This window comes from Astyanax mexicanus, chromosome 4 (assembly GCF_023375975.1).
Source record: "Astyanax mexicanus isolate ESR-SI-001 chromosome 4, AstMex3_surface, whole genome shotgun sequence".
In the NCBI taxonomy this organism is placed as follows: domain Eukaryota; kingdom Metazoa; phylum Chordata; class Actinopteri; order Characiformes; family Acestrorhamphidae; genus Astyanax; species Astyanax mexicanus.
In genome coordinates this window covers 51,066,820-51,090,931 of record NC_064411.1, presented here as the reverse complement: position 1 = coordinate 51,090,931, position 24,112 = coordinate 51,066,820, and the positions used below count along the sequence as shown (strand labels likewise).

The 24,112-nt window shown below is 36.6% G+C and overlaps 1 protein-coding gene and 7 non-coding genes across 9 annotated transcripts; 7 read left to right on the top strand and 1 right to left on the bottom strand.

The window, feature by feature from the left end:
- Positions 1 to 5,593: 5,593 nt before the first annotated feature.
- Positions 5,594 to 5,676, top strand: trnal-uaa (transfer RNA leucine (anticodon UAA)). Its single transcript has one exon. It is a non-coding gene; the product is annotated as a tRNA-Leu (tRNA).
- A 1,317-nt stretch (positions 5,677 to 6,993) lies between these two features.
- trnal-uaa (transfer RNA leucine (anticodon UAA)) lies at positions 6,994 to 7,076 on the top strand. The gene has a single exon. It is a non-coding gene; the product is annotated as a tRNA-Leu (tRNA).
- Positions 7,077 to 7,714: 638 nt separating this feature from the next.
- trnal-uaa (transfer RNA leucine (anticodon UAA)) lies at positions 7,715 to 7,797 on the top strand. Its single transcript has one exon. It is a non-coding gene; the product is annotated as a tRNA-Leu (tRNA).
- Positions 7,798 to 8,236: 439 nt separating this feature from the next.
- trnal-uaa (transfer RNA leucine (anticodon UAA)) lies at positions 8,237 to 8,319 on the top strand. The gene has a single exon. It is a non-coding gene; the product is annotated as a tRNA-Leu (tRNA).
- A 745-nt stretch (positions 8,320 to 9,064) lies between these two features.
- Positions 9,065 to 9,147, top strand: trnal-uaa (transfer RNA leucine (anticodon UAA)). Its single transcript has one exon. It is a non-coding gene; the product is annotated as a tRNA-Leu (tRNA).
- A 200-nt stretch (positions 9,148 to 9,347) lies between these two features.
- trnal-uaa (transfer RNA leucine (anticodon UAA)) lies at positions 9,348 to 9,430 on the top strand. Its single transcript has one exon. It is a non-coding gene; the product is annotated as a tRNA-Leu (tRNA).
- Positions 9,431 to 10,018: 588 nt separating this feature from the next.
- On the top strand, positions 10,019 to 10,101 carry trnal-uaa (transfer RNA leucine (anticodon UAA)). The gene has a single exon. It is a non-coding gene; the product is annotated as a tRNA-Leu (tRNA).
- Positions 10,102 to 18,993: 8,892 nt separating this feature from the next.
- xcr1b.2 (chemokine (C motif) receptor 1b, duplicate 2) lies at positions 18,994 to 22,477 on the bottom strand. Of its 2 annotated transcripts, none has more exons than XM_007242595.4 (2): positions 21,150 to 21,240; positions 18,994 to 20,562 (listed from the first exon to the last, which is right to left on the bottom strand). In XM_007242595.4, exon 2 carries the CDS (start codon positions 20,560 to 20,562, stop codon positions 19,468 to 19,470), a length of 1,095 nt encoding a protein of 364 aa, XP_007242657.3. In that variant the 5' UTR covers positions 21,150 to 21,240; the 3' UTR covers positions 18,994 to 19,467. The 2 variants fall into 2 exon arrangements, with proteins under 2 accessions (XP_007242657.3, XP_022534449.2); XM_022678728.2 differs by having other exon boundaries at positions 20,474 to 20,562; positions 21,150 to 22,477.
- Positions 22,478 to 24,112: the final 1,635 nt, after the last annotated feature.

The following is a 24,112-nucleotide window of genomic DNA, read 5'->3' as shown; positions in this document are numbered from 1 at the left end:
TGTGGATTTTTACTTTCTGGACCTAGACTACCCACATCAGTGTGTTTACATAGGTTTAAATAGGATCTCCGGTGGATTTTGCGTTTTACAGAGACTCTAAGACTAGATCAGTGACTGAACTGCACTTAGCAGGGCATTATTACACATGTTGTAAAGTAAAATATGACATTTTGTATTTTCTGTTATTAGTCTAAAAATGTTTAAAAGTCTTTCTTTTAAAACATTTCTAACTGTTTGCATGTATGAATATTCATGAGCAAGAGCCAAAATCCTATCGTTTCTCCCCACCCACTCCTCCACCAGACTAAAGCAGCGTTATACTGGATCATTGGGGCACTTTTTTCCCACAAAAAACAGCTCACATAGCATTCATTCCCACTAGAGACCATAACTAGACATTTAAAAAAAATTATTTGGAGTGTAAACTCTAACCCAGATGCCTCCAAGCCCAAAGAAGCCAAGACTACTTCTGGATATGGTTAATATATGAATTCTAAGCGGCATTAGTGATTTTTTTTAATTCTCTACTGTATTATTTTAGTTTTCTTTAATCAGTTACATCTGAGAAATCAGAGATATATTACATAATATACTGTATGAATAAAAATGCATTGTCAAATAAAGGTTTTATTACAAGTAGTTTCTATACTGTAGCATTCCTATTGGTTTATGTATTATAAAATGTCCCTTCACTTTAAGCAAATGCTAATATAATCAAATATTGCACTGTAAAATCAGCCCCAACACTAACCTGAATGCCTCTATCAGGTAAAGATGCCTCACACTGATAAACTAATCTAAACTAATCAATAATGAAGCAGAACAGCTGCTCAGACTGACCTACGGACAGCCAGTCAGACGGAGGGACGGCGAGGAGGGACGCTGTTATTATAAAGTCGAGATTAAAACTAAAATCCTTTAAGGAACAGATGTGGATCTGACTCAATTAAATCTACACCTGGCATTTTACATTCTTTTAATAAACCGCAGCGCACAAGTCGGCTTCTGCCGCCTGAACATCATGCGCTGGGATCTGATTAGCAGAACAAATAATAAGCCTAATAATAAAAAAGCCTCCATCTAACGTTAGTTTTTCACATTAATAATTTGATTAAATTAAATATAAAGCAGGAAAAAGAAGTTTTGCGTTGTTATCATGTAATAAACTGTAGGTGCCTTTATATAACAGGTTTTATAGCATCTATCTTAGTCATAAATGTAAAGTATTGTCCAAATACTAATGTACTGTACATTTTGGCTCACTTTAGATTTTTATGTGTATAAGACATAAAATCGCTGGCTTAGATGGAGCTGCTGACTTAAACTTCTGCCTGTTCTAATTTTTCTCGTTTTTGTAATAAAATAGTGTTTTACTGTTCTATGGCAATGTTGTTACCATGTTATAATGCTATAATAGATTTTGTTGGATGTGTTATGACCTTTCTGTAACTAATAAATAATGACATTGTTATTACCACCATGTTATTACCATTTGTGTCATTACTATTCAATTTCAAAGATATTAAAATAAATTTCTTGTCATGTGAGTACAATGTTACAGCTATTGTCTTGTTAGCATGTTAATATATTTTTGTGTTATTACCATGTAATAACCATTGTATTACTATGGGTATATGTATGGATTACAGTGTTTTCCAGATTTATTTATGCTGCTTTATTGCTTTGTTATTGTTGCTATTTAAACTATATTAAAACTATTACTTTTAATATTTCTGCAGTGTCATTACCATGTTCTTATTGCACTATTGTCTTACGTATGTTTATTGTGTCTTGTTGTATTGTACATATAGTGTCTCCCACTCTTTTATATTATATATCTATTTCTTTTTTATTTATTTCTTTTTTTTACTTATATTTATATATCTATTTCTCCCCCACACCACTGCACCTCGTTTCTGTCTCATGTATGTCTATTTGTGTCCCTGCTGTATTGTACACATAGTGTCTCCCATTCTCCTTTATTATATCCATTATCTGTACTTGCTGTAAAATTGGGAAGGAGAGTAACGTAATTTCAATTCTCTGTATGTCCTGTACATATGCAGTATTGACAATAAAACTACTTGACTTGACTTGACTTGTTTTATTATCATGTAATAACCATGTGTGAATGACTGTGTTTTCCAATTTCATTTATACCATTTTATTACCTTGTTATTATGGTTTTTGACATTTGTAATTTTATATTTATTTTTTATTACTGCAGTTATTACATGTTCTTACTTTTTGTGTTATTACTATATGATAACCATTGTATTTTAATTGATGTATGTATAAATAGCTGTGTTTTCCAATTTTTTGTAATACTGTTTTATTAACATTTTCGTTATTGTTATTGTATTTGTAATGTTATTTTGTAGTACTGCATATTATTTATATATTATATTACTACCATATTATTATTTTGTTATTGTTGTAGTGTTACTGTGATTGCATTTGTATACTGTTATTACTATAGTTTTATTACATTCTTAATATTAAGCAGGGTATTACCATGTTATTACAGTGTTATAACTTAAAAGTTGTCATTGAGTTGTGTTATTGCAAGGTTATTAGAGGAATAAGTTGTATCTATCTATCTATCTATCTATCTATCTATCTATCTATCTATCTATCTATCTATCTATCTATCTATATACATATATATAATAAATATGTATCCATATTTATTATATATATATATATATATATATATATATATATATATATATATATATATATATATATATATATATTTCAGGATAAAGGAATGGAGCTAAATAAGGTTGAATCACCGACTTCCTGGTACATTATTTAAACTCTACTTAGAAAAATGAATTAAACTGAAACAGACTTTGTCCAGTGTTGGAGTAATGCCAAATTTTCCATTATATAAATAATCCCTGCTGTGTGAAGCAGATGTCCTGCATTTACAAAAAAAACACTGTTTTATTGGACTTTCTGAGTTAAACACAGTTACTAAGAAACAGACCCTGAAAACACTGAAGCAGGTGTGCTTTCACCCAATCACAGCAGAGGATGAATTTACTGTGTTATTTATATCTGTTCTGATGAGACAAAGCAAATACAGAATATTAGTATCAGCACTGATAGTAATATAGAGGGGCTGAATATCAGTGTTTAATAGCACATAACAGTGCTTTGTGTTTGTCACGTGATTTATGAAATATTATGTAGTGCTAACGCATTTTAAATGCTGAAGTCTGGCTTAGTTGCTCAGTTAAGATGAATATTAATAAAGTGGATGTATTGACATGTTACTGCTTTTCTGTTATTACCAACTTATAACCGTTTTATTACTATGGATCTTATTACTGTGTGACTGTTTTTTTATGTATACTATATAATTAGATTTTTATTATAGCTGTGTTATTATTGTTTTACTACAATTATTAGACCAATAGAAATGTTGTATGATTGCTAAAATCTTATATATTTGATGAAATCTCATATATCTATCAATATAGATAGATAGATACAATTACGCAACTAAGTACAGGAAATTACTTTATGAAATGGTCAGTCAAGCCAACAAAAATAATTTCAAGAATTTTAAAAGTATTCTCAAGTGCAGTTCCCACAAAGACCATCTAAAATACTATATTGATGAAACTGGCTCTTATCAGGACCACCCCAGGAAAAGGAAGAGCAAGAGTTTCCTCTGTTGTACGAGATAAATTATTTAGTGTTACCAGCCTCAGAACCCACAATTTAACAGCACCCAAGATAGATGGATTGATGCATGGATGGTGTGTGGGTGGGTGGATGGATGCTGGGTGCGTGGGTGGATGGTTGCTGGGTGGGTGGGTGGGTGGATGGATGGAGGGATGGTGTGTGGGTGGGTGGATGGATGGATGGATGGATGGAGGATGGATGGATGGATGGGTGGGTGAATGGATGGATGGATGGTGGGTGGATGGATGGATGGATGGTGGGTGGATGGATAGATGGATGGATGGATGGATAAACAGATAGATACACAACTAAGTACAGAAAATTACTTTAAGAAATGGTCAGTCAAGCCAATAAAAATAATTTCAAGAGTTTTAAAAGTATTCTCAAGGGCAGTCCCCGCAAAGACCATAGCTGGATGGATGGATGGATGGATGGATGGAACAAAAGGAAGGTCAGTCAATCCAAAAAGAAGAATTTTAAGAACTTTGAAAGTATTATCAAGTGCAATTACCACAAAGACCATCAAAAACATAATAATGAAACTGGCTCTCATCAGGACCACCCCAGGAAAAGGAAGAGCAAGAGTTTCCTCGGTTGTACAGGATAAGTTCATCAGAGTTACCAGCATCAGAAAATGCAAGTTAACAGTTCCCCAGTTAAAAGAGCAAATAAACGCTTCTTCATAGAGTATTTTGGTTTGTTTAACACTTAATTTACTTCATGATTCCTTATACACTGTTCCTTCACAGTCTGGCTTATAATATACATTTACAATGTGTTTTAAACAGCAGAAACACACAACACACAGTTGCTGCTGTTGCTGAATATTTTATTAATGTGTAAATCCTTGTTCACAGTTGTATCAGGGGAATCCAGTGCTGTGCTATTTTTTTTTTTTTTAAGTTTCAAAGCTTTTGGGTGTCAGATTCGGTGTGTAATTACCAATAACTGGTAACTGCAGACGTAATGAGGGAAATAAAGTAAATAAGAAAAGAAGTAGCCCCCCAAAAAACGAGGAGGGGAGTGGGTACTGAGGGCAGGGAAGGCTGATGAGACGCAGTCGAGTAGAAAACAACAGCTGTTTAGCTCCTGGCTACGAACCTAAGTAACACATTTGCCAGGGAGGTACGGAGACAGTGAAGGAGGATGTCTTTCAAGGCAGGTGGAAACAGATGCGGTACGCTGCTTCATCCACGCTCCACCCTCCTACGCTCCACACTAACTATTTATAAAATATGATTCAGCTTTAGATGCTTTCTGACGACACTGGCCTTATCGTCGACGTTAAGTAGCGCAGTGAAGGCTAAACACTGGGTAGACTACTATTTTTTTGCAAGAAATAAACTACAGTATATCTGGTTTTAACCATTTAACCCTCCTGTTATCTTTAAATGTAATGTTAGCAAAGTTTATTCACCAGTTACTTCAATTATATTTGATAAATTGTCAGTGATTATGGCATTATTATAATGTTGTACGTATTGTGTTGTTAAGTCAGGGCCTAAAGTGAAGAAACATTTAGATAAAGATTATAAAACTGAATGTCACACGTGTCAATGTGTGTAAAATATTGATATTTCTTATATTTTATGCCAATAAAACAGCCTTAATAAAAGAGACATTGAAAATAAAACATAAAAACATTTTATTTTTTATGTATTGTCTATATTAAATTAAGAAAAGAGAGTAAATATGAATCACAAAACTAATGTCAATCATTTTTTTTAAACACAAAATGACCCCAAAGATAATAGGAGGGTTAATATAAAAAAAAAATAATAATCTCTGTTGTTATGCTCCATGTCTTAGATACACAGATTCGTAAAGGATTACAGGTGTGGTCTGATCAGATAAAGGCCTAAAAATATGTTCTCACAGGCCACTGTTGGGTAGTGTAACCGGGATGGCCGAGCGGTTAAGGCATTGGACTTAAGCTCCAATGGGCGAATGCCCTTGTGGGTTCAAACTCCACTCCTGGTAGTATGTTCGTAGACTCCTTAAATGAGCCTAAATGGTACTTTGGGAACTGGACCATGTATCATCGGCTGAGGGGTTAAGCTATTGGACTGAATATGAAATACCCTTATAGGTTCAAACCCTTCTCCAGGTAAATTTTTTATAATTCATGGGAAGCCAAACTACCATCTTTCAATTGAAGTATGGACAGTGAATCAATATACTTTAATTCTGTCATTAAATTGGAATGTACTCATGGGAAATGGACGAAACACTCTGGCCCTCTAGTAAACCAGGATGGCCCAGTGGTTAAGGTGTTGGACTTAAGCTCTACTGGGCAAATGCTTGTGTGGGTTTGAATCCTGCTCCTGGTAGCTTGTTCTTAGAATCCAAAATCCTGAGTGATCCTTTTGGATGAATGCCTGGAATTGTATGAAATTCACTGGCCAAGTTAAGGTAGGCATTTAAAGATTGCTGCTTTAATTAATTCAAAATACATTCTTTCCATTTAACGTTTTGCTTTAGAGATTTGCTCTTCTTCCATTTCATTCTGTCTTAAAATTGGCATAATGGACGATACACAAGCTTCTAAAAGTCACCAGGATGGCCGAGTGGTTAAGGCGTTGGATTTAAGATCCAATGGGTAAATGCCCATGTGGGTTTGACGTTTGTAGAATCCTAGAATGAGCCTAAATGGCACCTTGAGGACTGACCCTGCATAAAGTTCAGAGGTTAAAGTTTTAAGTTAAGCTTTGCATTTAAAGATGACCAGTTTAGTTGATTCAAAATACCTTTGTTCCATTCAAACTTAAAATATGACTAGATTAGCTTTGCTTCCATTTCATTCTGTCATAAAATTGGCATAATGGACGATACTGCGTGGGACTTGAAATCCAATGGGAAAATCCCTGTGTGGGTTCGAGCCCCACTTCGGGTAGCATGTTTATAGAATCCTAGAATGAACCTAAATGGCCCCACCGGGCCATGCATGCAAGTCTGAGGTGAAGTTAAGCTTGGCCTTTAAAAATTCATAAAATTGGCAAAATGATACACAAGTCAGAAAGAGTTACCAAAATGGACGAGTGGTTAAGGTGTTGGACTTAAGACTCAATGGGTGAAAGACCACGTGGGTTCAAATCCAAGTCCTGGTAACATGTTTATAGACTGCTAGAATGAGCATAAATGCTGCTTTGAGAATTCGGCCATGCATAAAGTTCAGAAGTTAAAGTAGGCGTTTAAAAATTGTTACTTTAATCGATAGAAAAGACCTTCTTTGCATTTGCATGCACTTGGACCATGACCGGATTGGCATAATGAACAATGCACAAGCATGCAGGAGTCACCAGGATGGCCGAGTGGTTAAGGCGTTGGATTTAAGATCCAATGGGCGAATGCCCATGTGGGTTTGATCCCCACTCCTGGTATGTTGTTTATGGTTCATATGAAGCCAAACCTTCTTTCAATTCAAGTTTAGAATGTGAGCTTATTGACTTACAATAAAAAGGAATGTAATAAAGGGAAATGGACAAAACACTCCAGCTCTTCACATAACCCAGATGGGGCAGCATTTTATAGAATCCTAGAACAACCCTAAATAGTACCTTTGAGAACTAGGCCATGCATGCAATTCAGAGGCGAAGTTAAGCTTGGCATTTAAATATGACTACTTTAATTGACCCAATATAGTCTTTTTCCATTCAAACTTGGATTACGTCTATATAAGCTTTGCTAATACTTCATTCTGTCATAGTTTATCGAAGTGACTTGGATGGCCGAGTGGTTAAGGCGTTGGACTTAAGATCCAATGGGCAAATGCCCACGTTGTTTATGGTTCATATAAAGCCAAAAAGTAGACTTCTAGAATCAGCCTAAATGGTGCTTTGAAAACTGGGTCATGCATGAAGTTCAAAAACAAAGTTAGGATTGGCATTCAGAGATGATTCCTTTAATCGATTCAATACTTTAATCCATGCGAACTTGAAACATGATCATATTTGTTTTGCTTCCATTACATTCTGTCATAAAATTGGCATAATGGACGATAAATAGCTTAGCATGAGCAGCCAGGATGGCCGAGTGGTTAAGGCGTTGGACTTAAGATCCAATGGGCAAATGTCCACGTGGGTACGATCCCCACTCCTGGTAGAGTATTTATAGTATATATGAAGCTAAAGAACCTTCTTTCAATTCAAGTTTGCACAGCAAGCAAATTCACTTTCATCCTGTCATTAAATTGCAATGTACTAAAGGGAAATGGATGAAACACATAGCCATAAGTAACCAGGATGGCTGAGTGGTCATGGAGTTGGATTTAGGCTCCAATGGGCAAATGCCCATATGTGTTTGATCCCCAATCCTCTAGTATGTTTATAGATTCTTAGAATGAGCCTAAATGTTACCTTGAAAACTGAGCTAGGAATGCCAGTCAGAGGCGACGTTAAGCTTGATGTTTAAAGATGACTACTTTAAATTATTCAAAATACCTTTTTCCATTCAAACATGGAAAAAGACTAGATTAGCTTTGCTAATATTTAATTCTGTCATAAATTTGGCATAAATGATGATACCAGTAGATAAAGAAAAGACCAGGATGGCTGAGTGGTTAAGGCGTTGGACTTAAGATCCAATGGGCGAATGCCCACGTGGGTTCGAACCCCGCTCCTGGTAAGTTGTTTATGGTTCTTATAAAGCCAAAAAGTAGACTTCTAGAATCAGCCTAAATGGTGCTTTGAAAACTGGGCGGTTTATGAAGTTCAAAAACAAAGTTAGGATTGGCATTCAGAGATGACTATTTTAATCGATTCCAAAGACCTTCTTTCTATGCGAACTTGAAACACGATCATATTTGGTTTGCTTCGATTATATTCTGTCATAAAATTGGCATAATGGACGATATATAGCTGGGTGTGAGCAACCAGGATGGCCGAGTGGTTAAGGCGTTGGACTTAAGATCCAATGGGCAAATGTCCACGTGGTTTCGAACCCCAATCTCTTTATAGTATACATGAAGATAAAAAGAAACTTCTTTCAATTCAAGTTTGGACAGAAAGCAAAGCAAAAGCAAAGTCACTTTCATACTGTCATTAAATTGCAATGTACTAAAGGGAAATGGATGAAACACATAGCCATAAGTAACCAGGATGGCTGAGTGGTCATGGAGTTGGATTTAGGCTCCAACGGGCAAATGCCCATATGTGTTTGAACCCCATTCCTCTAGTATGTTTATAGATTCTTAGAATGAGCCTAAATGTTAGGCATGCCAGTCGGAGGCGACGTAAAGCTTGACGTTTAAAGATGACTACTTTAAATTATTCAAAATACCCTTTTCCATTTAAACATGGAATACAACTAGATTAGCTTTGCTACTATTTCATTCTGTCGTAATTTTTTTTATAAAGCGCCAGTAGAGGTAACCAGGGTGGCCGAGTGGTTAAGGCGTTGGACTTAAGATCCAATGGGCAAATGCCCACGTGGGTTCGAACCCCACTCCTGGTAGTTTCTTTACAGAAACCTAAATGGTACCTTGAAAACTGTGCTATGCATTGAATTCAGAGGCAAAGTTGGGCATTTAAAGATAACCGCTATACTTAATTCAGTACACCTTCTTTCCACTAGATTTTGGTTTCTTTCCTTCTGTGTCCAGTTGTCACCTAGTCAAAGGCAATTAGACGAGACTCAAAAACACAAAACGTAGAACCAGGATGGCCGAGTGGTTAAGGCGTTGGACTTAAGATCCAATGGGCAAATGCCCACGTGGGTTCGATCCCCACTCCTGGTAGGAAAATTATGGTTCCGATGATGGTGATTTACTTGTGGCACTAGACAATATGCTGTCCATGTTTTTTTTACAGTCATTGGTTGGGACTTTCAGTTTAGTCTGAACCAAAACTGCAGGTGAAAAAGGTGCCACAAACAACTGTCCAGACCAATAAAAAAAAAATGTACCCAACTGAAAATGCAAGATGTAATCTGCAATTATGCAGTGTGAAAATACCTTTTTTGTAGATAGTTTGGACTTTTGGACCCTTTGAAAGAACACAATCCTCAATAAACAATAGAAGAAGAAGAAAAAAGAACTAGTGTTGAGTAAGAGTACAACAGATTAAGATGGTGATTTCTGTATCTACTGTAACTGTAGATTAACCATTATTTATAAACAGAAAAAAAGAAATTAAATGAATCAGTGTGATACATATCGTCGCTGTCCAATGAAAAACAAAACAGCAACTTTACAGGAGAGAGAAAAAACTTGCAATGGAAGAGTTTATTCCAGGTCATTTCTATTGGTCCGTTCATCATAGCTTTGCTACTATTTTATTCTGTCATACATTTTTCATAAAGGATAATACCAGGTTTAACAGAGGTAACCAGGATGGCCGAGTGGTTAAGGCGTTGGACTTAAGATCCAATGGGCAAATGCCCACGTGGGTTCGAGCCCCACTCCTGGTAGTATATTTAAGGTTCAGATGATGGTGCTTTACTTCCGGCACTTTCAATGGAAGTCAATGTAAAAAGAGTTTATTTCAGGTAATTTTAAAGAGTTTCTATTGTTCCGTTCATCAAGGAATTTCGGCACAGTGTAAGGGACAGTTTGTCTGTTCAAATTATGTAGCAAACTAAAAATCAACAAAAATTGAGATAAGTGTTTTTCATTGGACAGCGACGATATAGAGAGACTCCACCCACATGAAGGCGATAACAGTAGAACATAGTAAAGATCTTTAGTGCACTATTCTAAAACTAATCTAAAATATACAGTGTAACAAACACACAAAGCCTGGTTTGGACCCAGACTTTTAATTGTGGAAATTGCCTAAAAGTTATTTTAGGCAAAACATTAACTTACCACAGTAATATGATTAGATTTTAAGTGGTTCTGGCCAACAGTGCCATACACCCAGCTAGCAGAATGTTAAAAAAATGTTTAGTGTGTAAATTAATGATGTTACACCTACATAGCTATTTTCTAGACTCAAGGACACAATCTTGGTCTACACACAACCATTTACACTCAGCACTCATTTACACACACTTTTTAGAAAGAAGTGACAGCAAATCCCGGACAGCATACTCTCAACCGGAGACCACTGTCTACCTGGGAGACAAAATGTGAAACTCTTATATATTATATAGATGTATTACACACACAGTGATCTATTTTAAAAGTTTATTTCTTTTATTGTTGATTATGATTATGTCTTACAGCCAATGAAAACCCAAAAAACAGTGTCTCAGAAATTTAGAATATTATACACTGTAAGACTGGAATTGGTATTTTTGGCAGTGTGGGCAGTGTGCCAAGTCCTGCTGGAAAATGAAATCCACATTTCCAACATAGTTGTCAGTAGCAGAGGGAAGCATGAAGTGCTGTAAGATTTTGTGGGAAAACAAAACTGCACTGACTTTAGACTTGATAATAAAACACAGTGGATCAACACCAGCAGATGACATGTCTCTCTAAACCATCACTGATCATCAGCAAATGTTACATTTCGTTTAGAAATTAAGGCAGTAAAAGTAAAAGTTAAAAGTAATATTTGCAAAACTATAAAAAATTAAAACACTGACCCAAGTGAGAACAATTAAATACGTTAAATAAAAGCATCCCAAGATCATCAACAAAACTTACAAGACTGAACATTGATTGTATCATTCAGGAAAGGTTGCTAGGAACCTGGGTGTTCTGGTTGATGACCAACTCTCCTTCACGCACCATGTGGCCTCGGTTGCTCGGTCCTGCCGCTTTGCGCTCTATAACATCCGAAAAATTTGACCATTCTTGACGCAACAGGCCACCCAACTCCTGGTGCAAGCGGTCGTCATCTCACGTCTCGACTACTGCAATGCCCTGCTAACTGGCCTCCCGTCCTGTGCAGTAAAACCACACCAGATGATCCAGAACGCTGCAGCACGTCTGGTCTTCAACCAACCAAAACGGGCACATGTCACTCCGCTGCTCATTGAGCTCCATTGGCTACCAGTTGATGCTCGCATCAAATTCAAAGCTCTTACTATCGCCTACAAGGTGATGACAGAACAGGCTCCTTCCTACCTGCACTCACTCCTGAAGGCTTACGCTACCTCCCGGCCGCTGCGCTCCACCAATGAACGTCGCCTCGCTTTACCAAACAAACATTCACACAAAGCAATACAGACTGTTCTCATACAGAGTTCCCCAATGGTGGAACAAACTACCTTCCACTACCAGATCAGGAGAATCTCTCGCTATCTTTAATAAACTCCTGAAGACAGAGCTCTTCAAAGAGCACTTACTCTCCTAACACCTCTAACTAACTACCTTCTACTACCAGATCAGGAGAATCTCTCGCTATCTTTAATAAACTCCTGAAGACAGAGCTCTTCAAAGAGCTCTTACTCTCCTAACACCTCTAACACACTAACTACTTCTAACCTCATTTCCTTCCTCCTCTATCCTATTATTCCCCTTTGACCTCCTTTTATCCCTATCCAAAGATGTTTTACCTTTAAACTTATTTTACATTGTACTTGACTATTGTAAGTCGCTTTGGACAAAAGCGTCTGCCAAATGTAATGTAATGTAATGTAATGAAACGTCCTACTAATAAAAAACAAGCATTTAACAGCAATTATAAGCCCTTCTAAAACTTTTGCTAGCAGATGTAGAGGTTAAAAGTTGCGTTCAGCGCTGTTTGGGTTGAGCGAGGCTGGTGAAAAAGTGCCTTATGTGTCTATTAATTAACTGGTTAAAGACATTAAGAAGAGTCTGTATCTCATAAAGCCGGGGTGTACAATCCCACTCTGCTAATTGCTGTGTTATTGAATCAGGAGTGTAATAGCAGCGAAAGCGGCGCACAGGCGCCCCAGGACTGCAATTCAATAGCCCTGACATACTGTCAGGAATTGGCACGGTTACAGACGCGGTTTTATGGTTAACATTATAACGTTATGTCTCAGAACTTCATTACCGCAATGTTAAATGTAATTTTCTCGCTCTTGATGTTCCCAAACAACAGAACAGGATGTAGAGATAAAGCTGTGACCGGGATCTTCAGCTCTGGTTGACTAGGATTGGTTTAGGAGTTTTATTTTTTTAATCCTAGAAAAGAAAAAAAAAATATATATATATAAAAAAAAAAATGAAAAGTTACTTTATTTTCAGTAATTTAGTTCAAAATGAATGAATATATGAAACAAATATATTATATAAATATATTAAACACACAAAGTGATCTATTTAGGCATTTATTTATTTTATTGTTGATGATTATGGTTTTCAGCCAATAAAAAACCCAAAATCTGTGTCTCTTAGAATTTTTTATTATTTTATTTAAAAGAACAATTGGTACTTGGCAGTGTTGGCCCTTTGTACGATATCATGTTTTTTAATGGTATATACAGTATATACAGCTCTGGGGAAAAAAAAGAGATCATTTCAGTTTCTGAATCAGTTTCTCTGATTTTGCTATTTATAGATATATATTTGAGTAAAATGAACATTGTTGTTTTATTCTATAAACTACAAACAACATTTCTCCCAAATTCCAAATAAAAATATTGTCATTTAGAGCATTTATTTGCAGAAAATGAGAAATGACTGAAATAACAAAAAAAGATGCAGAGCTTTCAGACCTCAAATAATGCAAAGAAAACAAGTTCATATTCATAAAGTTTTAAGAGTTCAGAAATCAATATTTGGTGGAATAACCCTGGTGTTTTTTATCACAGTTTTTTATGCATGTTGGCATCATGTTCTCCTCCACCAGTCTTACACACTGCTTTTGGATATCTTTATGCTGCTTTACTCCTGGTTCCAAAAAATCAAGCAGTTCAGTTTATTTAATGGCTTGTGATCATCCATCTTCCTCTTGATTATATTCCAGAGGTTTTTAATTTGGTAAAATCAAAGAAACTCATCATTTTCTTTATATATATATATATATATAAGCATTTCCCTCCACTCTGAACCCCACAGCATCTACATACAGTTCAGAGTTCAGCCCACTGCTGCCATCTAATGTACAAACTACAACTTTACATCACTGTTTTATTTTACTTTAATCAGCATATTAATGAGTTAAAAGACAGAATTTACACAAGAACAAAATAAAATAACTGCATTAAACATCTACATTAAAACTGTAAAATAATCTGATCCTCAGATACAGCTCTGGAATATAATCAAGAGGAAGATGGATGATCACAAGCCATCAAACCAAACTGAACTGCTTGATTTTTTGCACCAGGAGTAAAGCAGCATAAAGTTATCCAAAAGCAGTGTGTAAGACTGGTGGAGGAGAACATGATGCCAAGATGCATAAAAACTGTGATTAAAAAGCAGGGTTATTCCACCAAATATTGATTTCTGAACTCTTAAAACCTATAAGAAATATGAACTTGATTTATTTGCATTATTTGAGGTCTGAAAGCTCTGCATCTTTTTTGGACATTCAGTCATTTCTCATTTTCTGCAAATAAATGCTCTAAATTACAATATTTTTATTTGAAATTACGGAGAACTGCTGTCTGTAGTTTATAGAATAAAACAACAATGTTCATTTTATTAAAACATACACCTATAAATAGCAAAACCAGAGACACTGATTCAAAAACTGAAGTGTTCTCTTATTTTCTTTCCAGAGCTGTAAGATTTCTGTATCTTGTATGATTTCTAAAGTCTTATAAATAATATATAGAGTCAATCTTTAAGAAATTTTTGTATTTGAGTTTTGAGGATCAGAAAGCAGAGTGTTTTGCTGAAGGTGCGCTGTAGCTCTAGCAGGTGTACAACACAGCAGGATAAATAACACATTAAATCAACAGCATAAAAGATAAAAGCAACGCAACCAATCCTAAGTGGTCAGTGTAACGTTTAGCAGTGTCATTTTCTGACTGTATCAAGCTAAATTCGAAAATATAAAATTGGGTATAAAACCTAATTATAATTTTTTTCCATTCAGTATTGTAAAGAAGAAATGTGTTTTTATCCAATTTTTCAAGTATCTAATTTTTCATTTCAGCTTTCACAAACAGAATTTTAAGAAAAACAAGAAAAATTAAAAGTTGAATCTTCTCTCGATTTTCAGGTTTGTCCATTTTTGTATCTTGTAGCACAAATCTGATGATAAAATCCAACTTGCAAAATGCAAAATTTGAAAAATCAGAAAATAAGGAAAGATTAATTTGTTTGTATTTTTCCTGAAATTCCGATTGTGAGGGGCCGAGATGAAAAAACAAAAATAAAATTGAAAAAATTGATAAAAGCATATTTCTTGTACATTGCACTACATTCAAAAAATGAAATAATGAGTTTATTATTTTTGCATTTAGTCTAAAACAGTCAGAAAATGTATTTAATAATTGATGCACTGACCCAAAGCTCATGGAGGTCCGAGTATAAAAGCTCCTAGTAAAGTTTCTTTTATTGCACCACTTCAGTTATTAGATCTGCTTTTCTCTCTCATATCCTTTTCTGATCTTTCAGTATAACTCAATTCAGCATTTCCCTAATTACAGCAGAGTGAGGAATGTGTGTGTGTGTGTGTGTGTGTGTGTGTGTGTGTGTGTGTGTGTGTGTGTGTGTGTGTGTGTGTGATTTTTGTGTGCGTGTGTGTGTGTTCACTATAAATATAAAGGTTTAAACTCTTTAGGTTTGGACAGACAAATCAGTATCACAAAAAAGGTTGCGTAAGGGCCATTCCACTGAATGGGTGTCATTTGCTTGTTGTAACTCGTCCAAAGTAAACTTTTTTTAAAAGTTTTTTTTCAGCTCTAAATCTAACAACACATGTATTTAACTATTCAAAACATGTACTAGTTAAACTCAAGCAGCTTTACTTCATTTTTAACAAGGTTTCTAATCTGAAGATGGTTACAAAACTCATGTAACATTTAAAAAGCGTGTTTTAAAAAAAGCCAGTGCACTAATTTCTTTGATTTTCTCTCAAGAAAGTCTTCATTTTAAAGAAATGGTTGACTGCATGTTCAAATCATTGACACTTATGACAAAAAAAAAAACACTCCTGTTGCTAGCACTCACTCCTGTTACTTTTTATGTTTTTTGAGTAACAGGAATTAATTTTTAGCATAGAATTAGCAAAAACATGAGAAATAGCTAAATGACACCTATGCTAAGAGTATGAGGACACTGAGCACATTCTAGTGATTTTCCCAAAATTCGTATTTTAAAAATAAACAAATAAGTTCTAAGAATTAATTTAGGTAACAGGAGTGAGTTTTGACCAGATTGACCTCCTCAGTCATTGTTACAATAAGATCAAATATACTGAAAAACTAATGAGGGAACTTTAGGAATTTTGTTCTTCCCATGATCCTCAGAAGAACCAGCTGATGTCACTTCCTGTTGTAGATGTGACTTCCTGTTGTAGAATGTCCCAGATGTTTCCAGGCCCCCAGCTTTTCCCTTCCAAAACGTGCCACCGGAAGTGTGCTGCTGAGGAATGAGAGGACCATTTGAGCAAAGCTATCCATTCACTTCCATTCATTTCGGGATGTCTTTGAACCAATAATAAATGTATTTCCAAGCCGTTTTCGATTATGACCAGTGTTCTTTTCTTTTCTACAAAGAACGGATTTTCTGCCATTTGATCCATAGGATTAATAATCTGTTCATATCTTTAGAAAATAACGTTTTTATACAACTATGCTAACGATGACGTAAAAAGACAGCGACCCAAAATACCGTGCTGTAATGTTTGGAGAAGTTGCTCCTCTTAATTTAAAAGTACAGAGCTGATTGAATTAGACCAGGGTCAAAGTAACCTTTTATTATGCAAATATAATACTACTACTATCAGTTGTAGATAGTAAGATATTAGTAAATAGAAGTGATATAGACTATGAGAATTATAACGTATAGATATAACTGTAATTTATATTACACATTTGTTATTATCATCACTGAGTTTCTAAATGCTTGTTATTATAGATAAACTATGAATATTCTTCAGTAAATCCGTGGACTAATATTGGATATCAGTAATTGTAGTTTTTAATCTGCTGTTTATTCAATAAAAGCCCCATTATGGGACAGAATGGAGCTTTTCTCACTGTGGAGTGAATGGTTCTGTGCAGCTCCTATAAACAGTACAGTTGTTTGCACGGCACGCGGAAGATTCGTGTCATGCTGGCGCCTGCACAATCTCTGGCTGCGTCCAGAAACCCCAAAAGTGTCTCCTTTTTCCTACCGATCCTCCTCCTCTCCTCCGTGACCCGGAAACTGATTTTGTGACGCCATCTTGCCGCCTGTCTGAATACCGTAGGAGACGAAAGAAGCCGCTTAAAATTCTCCTGTAGTAAGCTTCCAACGGAGGGAACATAAAAGCTTCCTACTCCGGAAGACTTTAAGGATTTTTGAATGACATCACTGCATCCACGCCCACAGAGCACGTGGGAATGGAGAAGGGAACGCACAAATATACGTCATAAGCATATTTATTAACTAGGTTCCTTATCTAACTAAACAGCCAGTAAAGCAAAAAATATAATTTTTAGTTTATATAAGCTGTATGCTCAGTAAAAATGATCCCATATTTGTAACATGATTTATATATAATCTCTAAATCGCTTGATCTCTAAAATGTGGAATTGTGTTTATTGATCTCTCGTTTTTATTTTTGTATGTGAAGCTTTATCCAGAAGCTGTGATTGGCTGGGCAATATCCGGCATGTGCTGAAAGTGAGTGTTGTGATTGGCTCAGTTCATCGGTAATCAACATCCTATTTAAAAGGGATCAGCTGTCCCATTTCCTCAATTACAGCTCCTTCCCTCCATTCCTCCTCCTCTCCTCTCCTCTCCTCGATTCCTCCACCTTCTTCCGGGTAGGAGAGGAGGAGTAGGAAAGGAGGAGTAGCAAAAGTTTCTGGACGCACGCCTCTCTCTTTCCTGGTTAACGCCCCAGGAGAAGCCGATCAGGAAGTGACACGATTGGCCTCACCTGGCTCCGTTGAAATCAGCGGGATGGCTTGGTCCAGTTAATATATACTGTCAATGAATGTTTCAGGTGATCAGGGTAATATGTTACGGTAACAGGACTGAGTGAAAATCCAGGGACACAACTAAAATGTATATTTTAACTTAAATATCATGGATATATTATAAAAAAGTACATATTTATAGATGGAAAATACATCTCTGAAATATTTTAATAATTATATTTCATGGTAAATTTTATAGTTAGAAAGTGCTATTTTTTCAGTGTTATATGTAGTTTTTATTCATGTTTTCAGTTACATATGTTATTTTTGTAATTTGGTCAATGTACAAGACAATATGCCTAATAATAAAATGTATTTTAAAGTTATTTTTTGTGTACATTTTTACAAGTAATCTCCTGGGTACAGAAAGGGCACAGATTCAGCAGATAACACACAATATGTTTAATCAGTTCTACATCTGCAATATGAATGCAGTTCTACATCTGCATTCTTACCTTAAGAATAACTTAGTTTGTGCGTAAATAAAAAGAGTCCAATAATTCACAAAGTATAATAGGATTTGCACAAATGTGAGGACACGTTTTCTTAAACAAATTCCATTTTTTGAGGTCAATAAAAATATTTTGGACCAATACAGACTTTTATATCATGTATTTTATTATTTTTGTTTAATCATTTTTTTTATTTCATATTAAATATTAATCAATATTAAAGATTGTAAAGTTTATTGAATTGTATCATTTACATAATAAAAAAATCTATATAAAAATCTATATAAATAATTTTACCTTATCTTGTCCTATTTTACTTTTTTTGCCCTTCTGTTAGTTTACTTATTTATTTTATTTTAATATTTTATTGTATTATCTTAATTTTTAATTGGTAATCTTAATTGTTTTAAATTGCTTGTTTCTTTTATTTCTTTTCAAATTTTTACTGGTGTTCTGTTCACCTGTTTTTATTAACAGCACTTTGATTTGCATTTTACAGTATGTATTAATATTATTTTTTAAATTAATTATTAATCATTTACAAAATAGAAAAAATCTGTTTATATTGAATAAAATAAATTTCCATTGTTTTTGTAAGTTTTTAGCTGTCAGTTGTAAAAAAAAAAAAATATATATATATATATATATATATATATTGGATACATTTTTTTAATTGATTGAATTTAATATTTTATAGTTAAAACCTTTTAGAATCTTACCTTATCTTCTTTTATCTTTTATTTTTTTGTTGTGCCCTTTTAGTCGTTTATTTATTAATCTATTTTATTACATTTTTATTGCCTTATCTTAATTTTCAATTACATAATCTTATTTAGTAATTTTATTTGTTTTAAATTGCTTTTTTCTTTTTTTAATTTTTACTGGTGTTCTGTTCACCTATTTGTATGTACAGCCCTTTGATCTCAAATTTACATAAAATATAAAATATATCATGATTTTATGAAGAACAATCTATAGAAAAAAACAGTATACATTGAATAAAATAATCAGTTTTGGCAAATTGTCCATTGTAACAAAAGGTTGCATAAAATATTTTATTTAATTGATTAATAATAACTGTAATGTTTTACAGTTTAAAACCTTTTATCTTATCCTAATTTACCTTTTTTACCCCTATTTTTCATTGTCTTATCTTAGTTTGTATGTACAGCACTTTGAGCTGCAGTTTACTGTATGTATTTTTTTTTTCTGTAATTTTACACTAAATTACTTTTGTCATGCAAAACTATCACTCTCAAATACGGTATTTTACAACAATTGCAACAAAAATATGCACTAAAGTAAATGCAAAAAATTAAACAAATTGCTCTTTTTTTACATTATATTTTTTATCTTCACTTCTTGGAACAGATGCTCTAAAAACCCGTCACACACCCGTCATCTGTCCTGCGGCGGAGGCTTGGTAGGGATTTCCCTGTGAGCTGAACGTATGGCTCCTGTCTCTCTCAGACATACGGCTGAAGCCGTTGCTTGGCAGCAGGTATCTCCTGAACTTCACCCCTCCGAAGATCTGGATGAGGGGGTTGAGGCAGCAGTGGCTGTATGCCATGATATGAGTTACATAATAAGCATAGGCCAGACCTTTCTCCCAGGCAAAGGTGGCCATTGACGAAATCCTCAGTGCTGAAAGTGAATGTAAGAAAATGGTCACGTTATAAGGTGCCCAGCAGATGAAAAATCCTACGACGATGCATAAAATCAGCCAGACTGTGTGCTCTCTGTTCCTCATTTGACAGCTTCGGATAGTCATCAAGATCCGGGCATAGCAGAAGGTGATGACTAAGAAGGGTATGAGGAAGAAGAGCAAGATCTGGAGCCAGTTGACGATCAGCTCCACTTCTTTGGATATGTTAAGGTTGCAAGAAACTCCCATGAAACCTGTTTCAGTCTCAGAATAAAGGACTTCAGGAAGGCTACTGCTGGCTGAGGCCACCCAGACGACGGTGCACGTCAAGTGGGTGTACAGTCGTCCTCTACGAGCGTCCAGCAGCGAGGTGCGCAAGGCGTGAACCACTGCAATGTAGCGGTGAATCGTCATGCATGTCAGGAACATCATGTAGCTGTAGAACCCCAAAAGGATGGTTCCACTGAACACCTTGCAGGCCATCTCTCCAAAGATCCAGCCCTCGACATGGTAGACCGCCCATGGCACCAACGTGAGGATGAAGATCAAGTCCGAGATGGTCAGGTGCAGGAGCAGAAGGTTCGCCGAGCTCTCCAGGCCCTTGTGCTTTACCAGAACCCACAGCAAGAAGCTGTTTCCTGTGAGACTGATGAAGATGATCAAGCTGTAGAAGACGGCAGTGACCGTGCCTGCAGTCTCCAGCCAATCGTCTGGTTTTGGTAGAGGAAGATCCGGGTAATACGGGTAGTAGTAATATGGGTAGTCAGTGGAAGACCCTTCGTAGTAGAAACCTGTGGAGTCTTTTGGCCAATCCGTCAAGTTTGAAGGGGGCATCATCTGAAAGTACAGGTTTAGATCAGAAAAATTCAGATAAAATATCAGATAAAACTAAAATATCTCAAATTGTCTACCTTCAAATGTTCCTCTCCTCAAATCTTCTAGCACTGACCTTGCTTCAAGTCTGAAAGACTTGTGGTCAGAGGAAACAAGAGAAGACTCATTAGTTTCTATGTCTTCTTTGGTCCAACCCACTACCCAGGCCAATGAGATGTTGGACAGCTCTTAAACAGAGACGTCAAATCGACACATATCTACTTTTTGCACCTGTGGTTGCGACTACATGTGGTCTTTTATTCAAAGCAACCAGAAGTACACCTGATTCTACTTTTCTGATTGCTCAATTAGTTAGCTTAATTGTTCAGTCTTTCTGATAAAATGAACTTCTGCTGAGCTTTTGGCTGGAATCAAAAAGCAGCCAGCTGCCACAGTGCAGCTGGTTAAAAAAGTGAAAGGTTTGACAACCCTGGTCTACTCTACTCTACTTTTAGGGGATTTGGGGATTTTTAGGGGATTGGGCACATAATGTAAGTCAAACACTGCAAAAGCTTATAAAGATTCAAAGAAGTATTGCACCAATTTCTTACCTCCTAAACGGATTTGAGCTCCACTCGCTCCACTACCGAGTTTTGCTGGACAATGTTGGAGTGGCTTGGCTCGGTGTGTCTCTCCTGGTGCAGACCTTGCTTCAGTTCAGGAGAGCAGAACACAAGACTTGACAGGATCTTCTTGGACCTTCCCCTCAGCATGTAGAGCAGAGGGTTTACGCAGCAGTGGAAGTAGGCGAGGATGCGGCAGGCGGTGAAGGCTTTGCCCAGCTGATTCTTCTTCCAACATTCCTTAGGTTTGTACGCAGCCGATAGGATCATGAGGATGTGGTAAGGTCCCCAACAGACCATAAAAGCCACGACGATGCACAAAACGACAAGGACGGTCCGGTACTTTTTCTTGGACGTGATCGACATGAGCGTGTGCAGGATCTTGCCATAGCAGAAGATTATGATTGCCAGTGGGAAGAAGAAGAGCAGGACGAGTTGAGTGTAGTACTGGAAGATGTCCTCTTTAGAAAAGTCAGCAGTACAGTCCTTCTCATCACCCTTGGAGGACAAGACATCTTTCAGGCAAGCTCCGACACTAATAATCCACGCTCCTGCACAAGCTCCTCTCGCACAGTAAAGCCTACGTCTTCGGGTAAGCCAGGGACTTCGGATTACAATGGCGAAGAAGCGATCGATCGTCATGGCGGTCAGTAGAATAAGGCTTCCATAAATTCCCACAAAATAGGCTCCAATCAGGATCTTGCAGGCGACGTCCCCAAAGATCCATTGGTGGAGGTGTTCAACAGCCCAAAAAGGAAGCGTCAACGTGAACAAAAGATCAAAGACAGCCAAGCAGAGGATGAAAAGCATGGTGACTCTCTTGAGATCTTCAAAGCGAGCCAGGCCATAGAGGAGCAAGCTGTTCCCGATGAGGCTGATGCAGCAGATTGTGATATAGCATATTCCTGTGAGCTCATCATAAGTCTTAGGTTCACAGAGTTTGATTAATACAGCTCCACTTTCATTGCCATAGTAGTAATCGTCTGAGTCATTCAGACTGGTACTGCTGTTATGGGACTCCATGTTATCGTCTTCTTAGAAGCCACAAGATGGTAACAGAAGAATTAAGCAATTAAGCAAAGAAACAAGCAATTCTCCAGGTCACAGAAAATACGATTAGGTCATCCATTTAGTACAAAATAAAAAATCTATTCAAAACATTCAAGTCTGTTTACAATATCAGATCAAATAGCCACAAATGTACTGAGAATTTTACTTTACAGCCAAAAACGCCTACAGAAAAGATGCCTACCTCAGTGTGTGCGCTGGCCTGGGATGTGAGCAAGTTGCAGTTTCAAGGGAAGAGTGATGTGCATTTGGTGAAGTGTCCTTCCTCTTTTTTTCTGCACTGCTCATCTGGTTTCACAGTTTCTTTCTTAACTAACACACTAAGGGAAGGAGGTGTACACAGCTCACACTTGGCAGTGTGAAGAATAAATACACTATGTATTTCTATAATAATGACAGACTGCAGTCCTGTATCTGTTTCTTTTCAGGCTTTATTATTATTATCCTCCTTTCACCCGGTTCTACAATGCCCAGGACCCCACAGAATAGACCACCACAGAGATACAGCTATTATTATTGGGGTGGTGGGTGTTTAATTCTCAGCACTGCAGTGAGTAACACTGGTATGGTGGTGATTAGTGTGTTAGTAGAGTGTGTTGTGCTGGTCTGAGTGGATCATACACAGAAGTGTAACTGTTGAACTACAGCAGGGTGCCTGGTCTTTTTACATTTCATTATATTACATTACATTTAGCGGACGCTTTTGTCCAAAACGACTTACAAGAGAGTCTACATAGAATAATAGAAGAAAGCCTTCAGGAGTGATCAGTGCAGGTAGGAGGGAGCTGTTCTGTCATCACCTTGTAGATGATTGTAAGAGCTTTGAATTTGATACGAGCAGCAACCGGTAGCTAATAGAGCTCAATGAGCAGTGGGGTGACATGTGCCCGTTTTGGCTGGTTAAAGACCAGGAGCTCTGCTACATTCTGGATCATCTGAAGTGGTGGCCCGTTAGTATGGCATTGCAGTAGTCGAGGCGTGAAATGACTACTGCTTGTACCAAGAGTTGGGTCGACTGTTGAGTCAGAAATGGTAAAATTTTCCTAATTTTGTACAGCGCAAAGCGGCAGGATCGAGCAACTGAGGCCACATGGTGCTTGAAGGAGAGCTGGTCATCAACCATAACACCCAGGTTCCTAGCAACCTTTGTTGGGGAGAGTGAGAGTGAGTCCATGGTTTTGGTATCCGCTAAATCCTATGTAATGTAATGTACTGAGAATAGTTTACCAGCCAGAAATATCTAGCCAACAGCATCCTGTGCCCACGGATGAAGGACTAGAGAATGACCAACAGATTCAGAGCATCTGTTTCACTTTACACTTTACAGTGTCTAGAAGGTGGAGCAGCTGTAGGTAGGAGTGTGTAATAGAGTGGAGGACAGTGAGAAATTAAACACAGTGTTTAAAAACTCCAGCAGCACTGCTGCAGTATCTGATCCAGTCCTGCAAAAAATATTGCCTTGCCATAAACACACTTATCAGTGTTCCTAGAATGATTCCTTATAAGTGGATACAGCAAATGTTTGAAGGTGCGTAATTAAGAAGCATCAAGTATTCTACAAGTTCTCAAAACGACTCACATGGCATTTATTCAAACTAGAGACCACAACTAGACATTTTAAAATGAATGAAAAAATTATGGAATGAGACCTTTAGGAGGACGTATCAGGAGTGTGACATGTGGGACCACATTTCTATTATCCTGTAACTGTAATGAGCTGATACACACACAGACAGACAGACAGACAGACAGACAGTACTAGTCTAGCACTTCACCTTTAATATAAACACACAAACTGGCCAACACCAGCACCACAGCTAACCTGTGGCTGATTGTCAGATTGCATATTTATCTCACTAAATAAAAAAGCGTCACACAATCAC

Excerpts from the sequence above, each read along its gene's own strand:
- xcr1b.2 (XM_007242595.4), bottom strand. The coding sequence starts at position 20,562 with ATGATGCCCCCTTCAAACTTGACGGATTGGCCAAAAGACTCCACAGGT.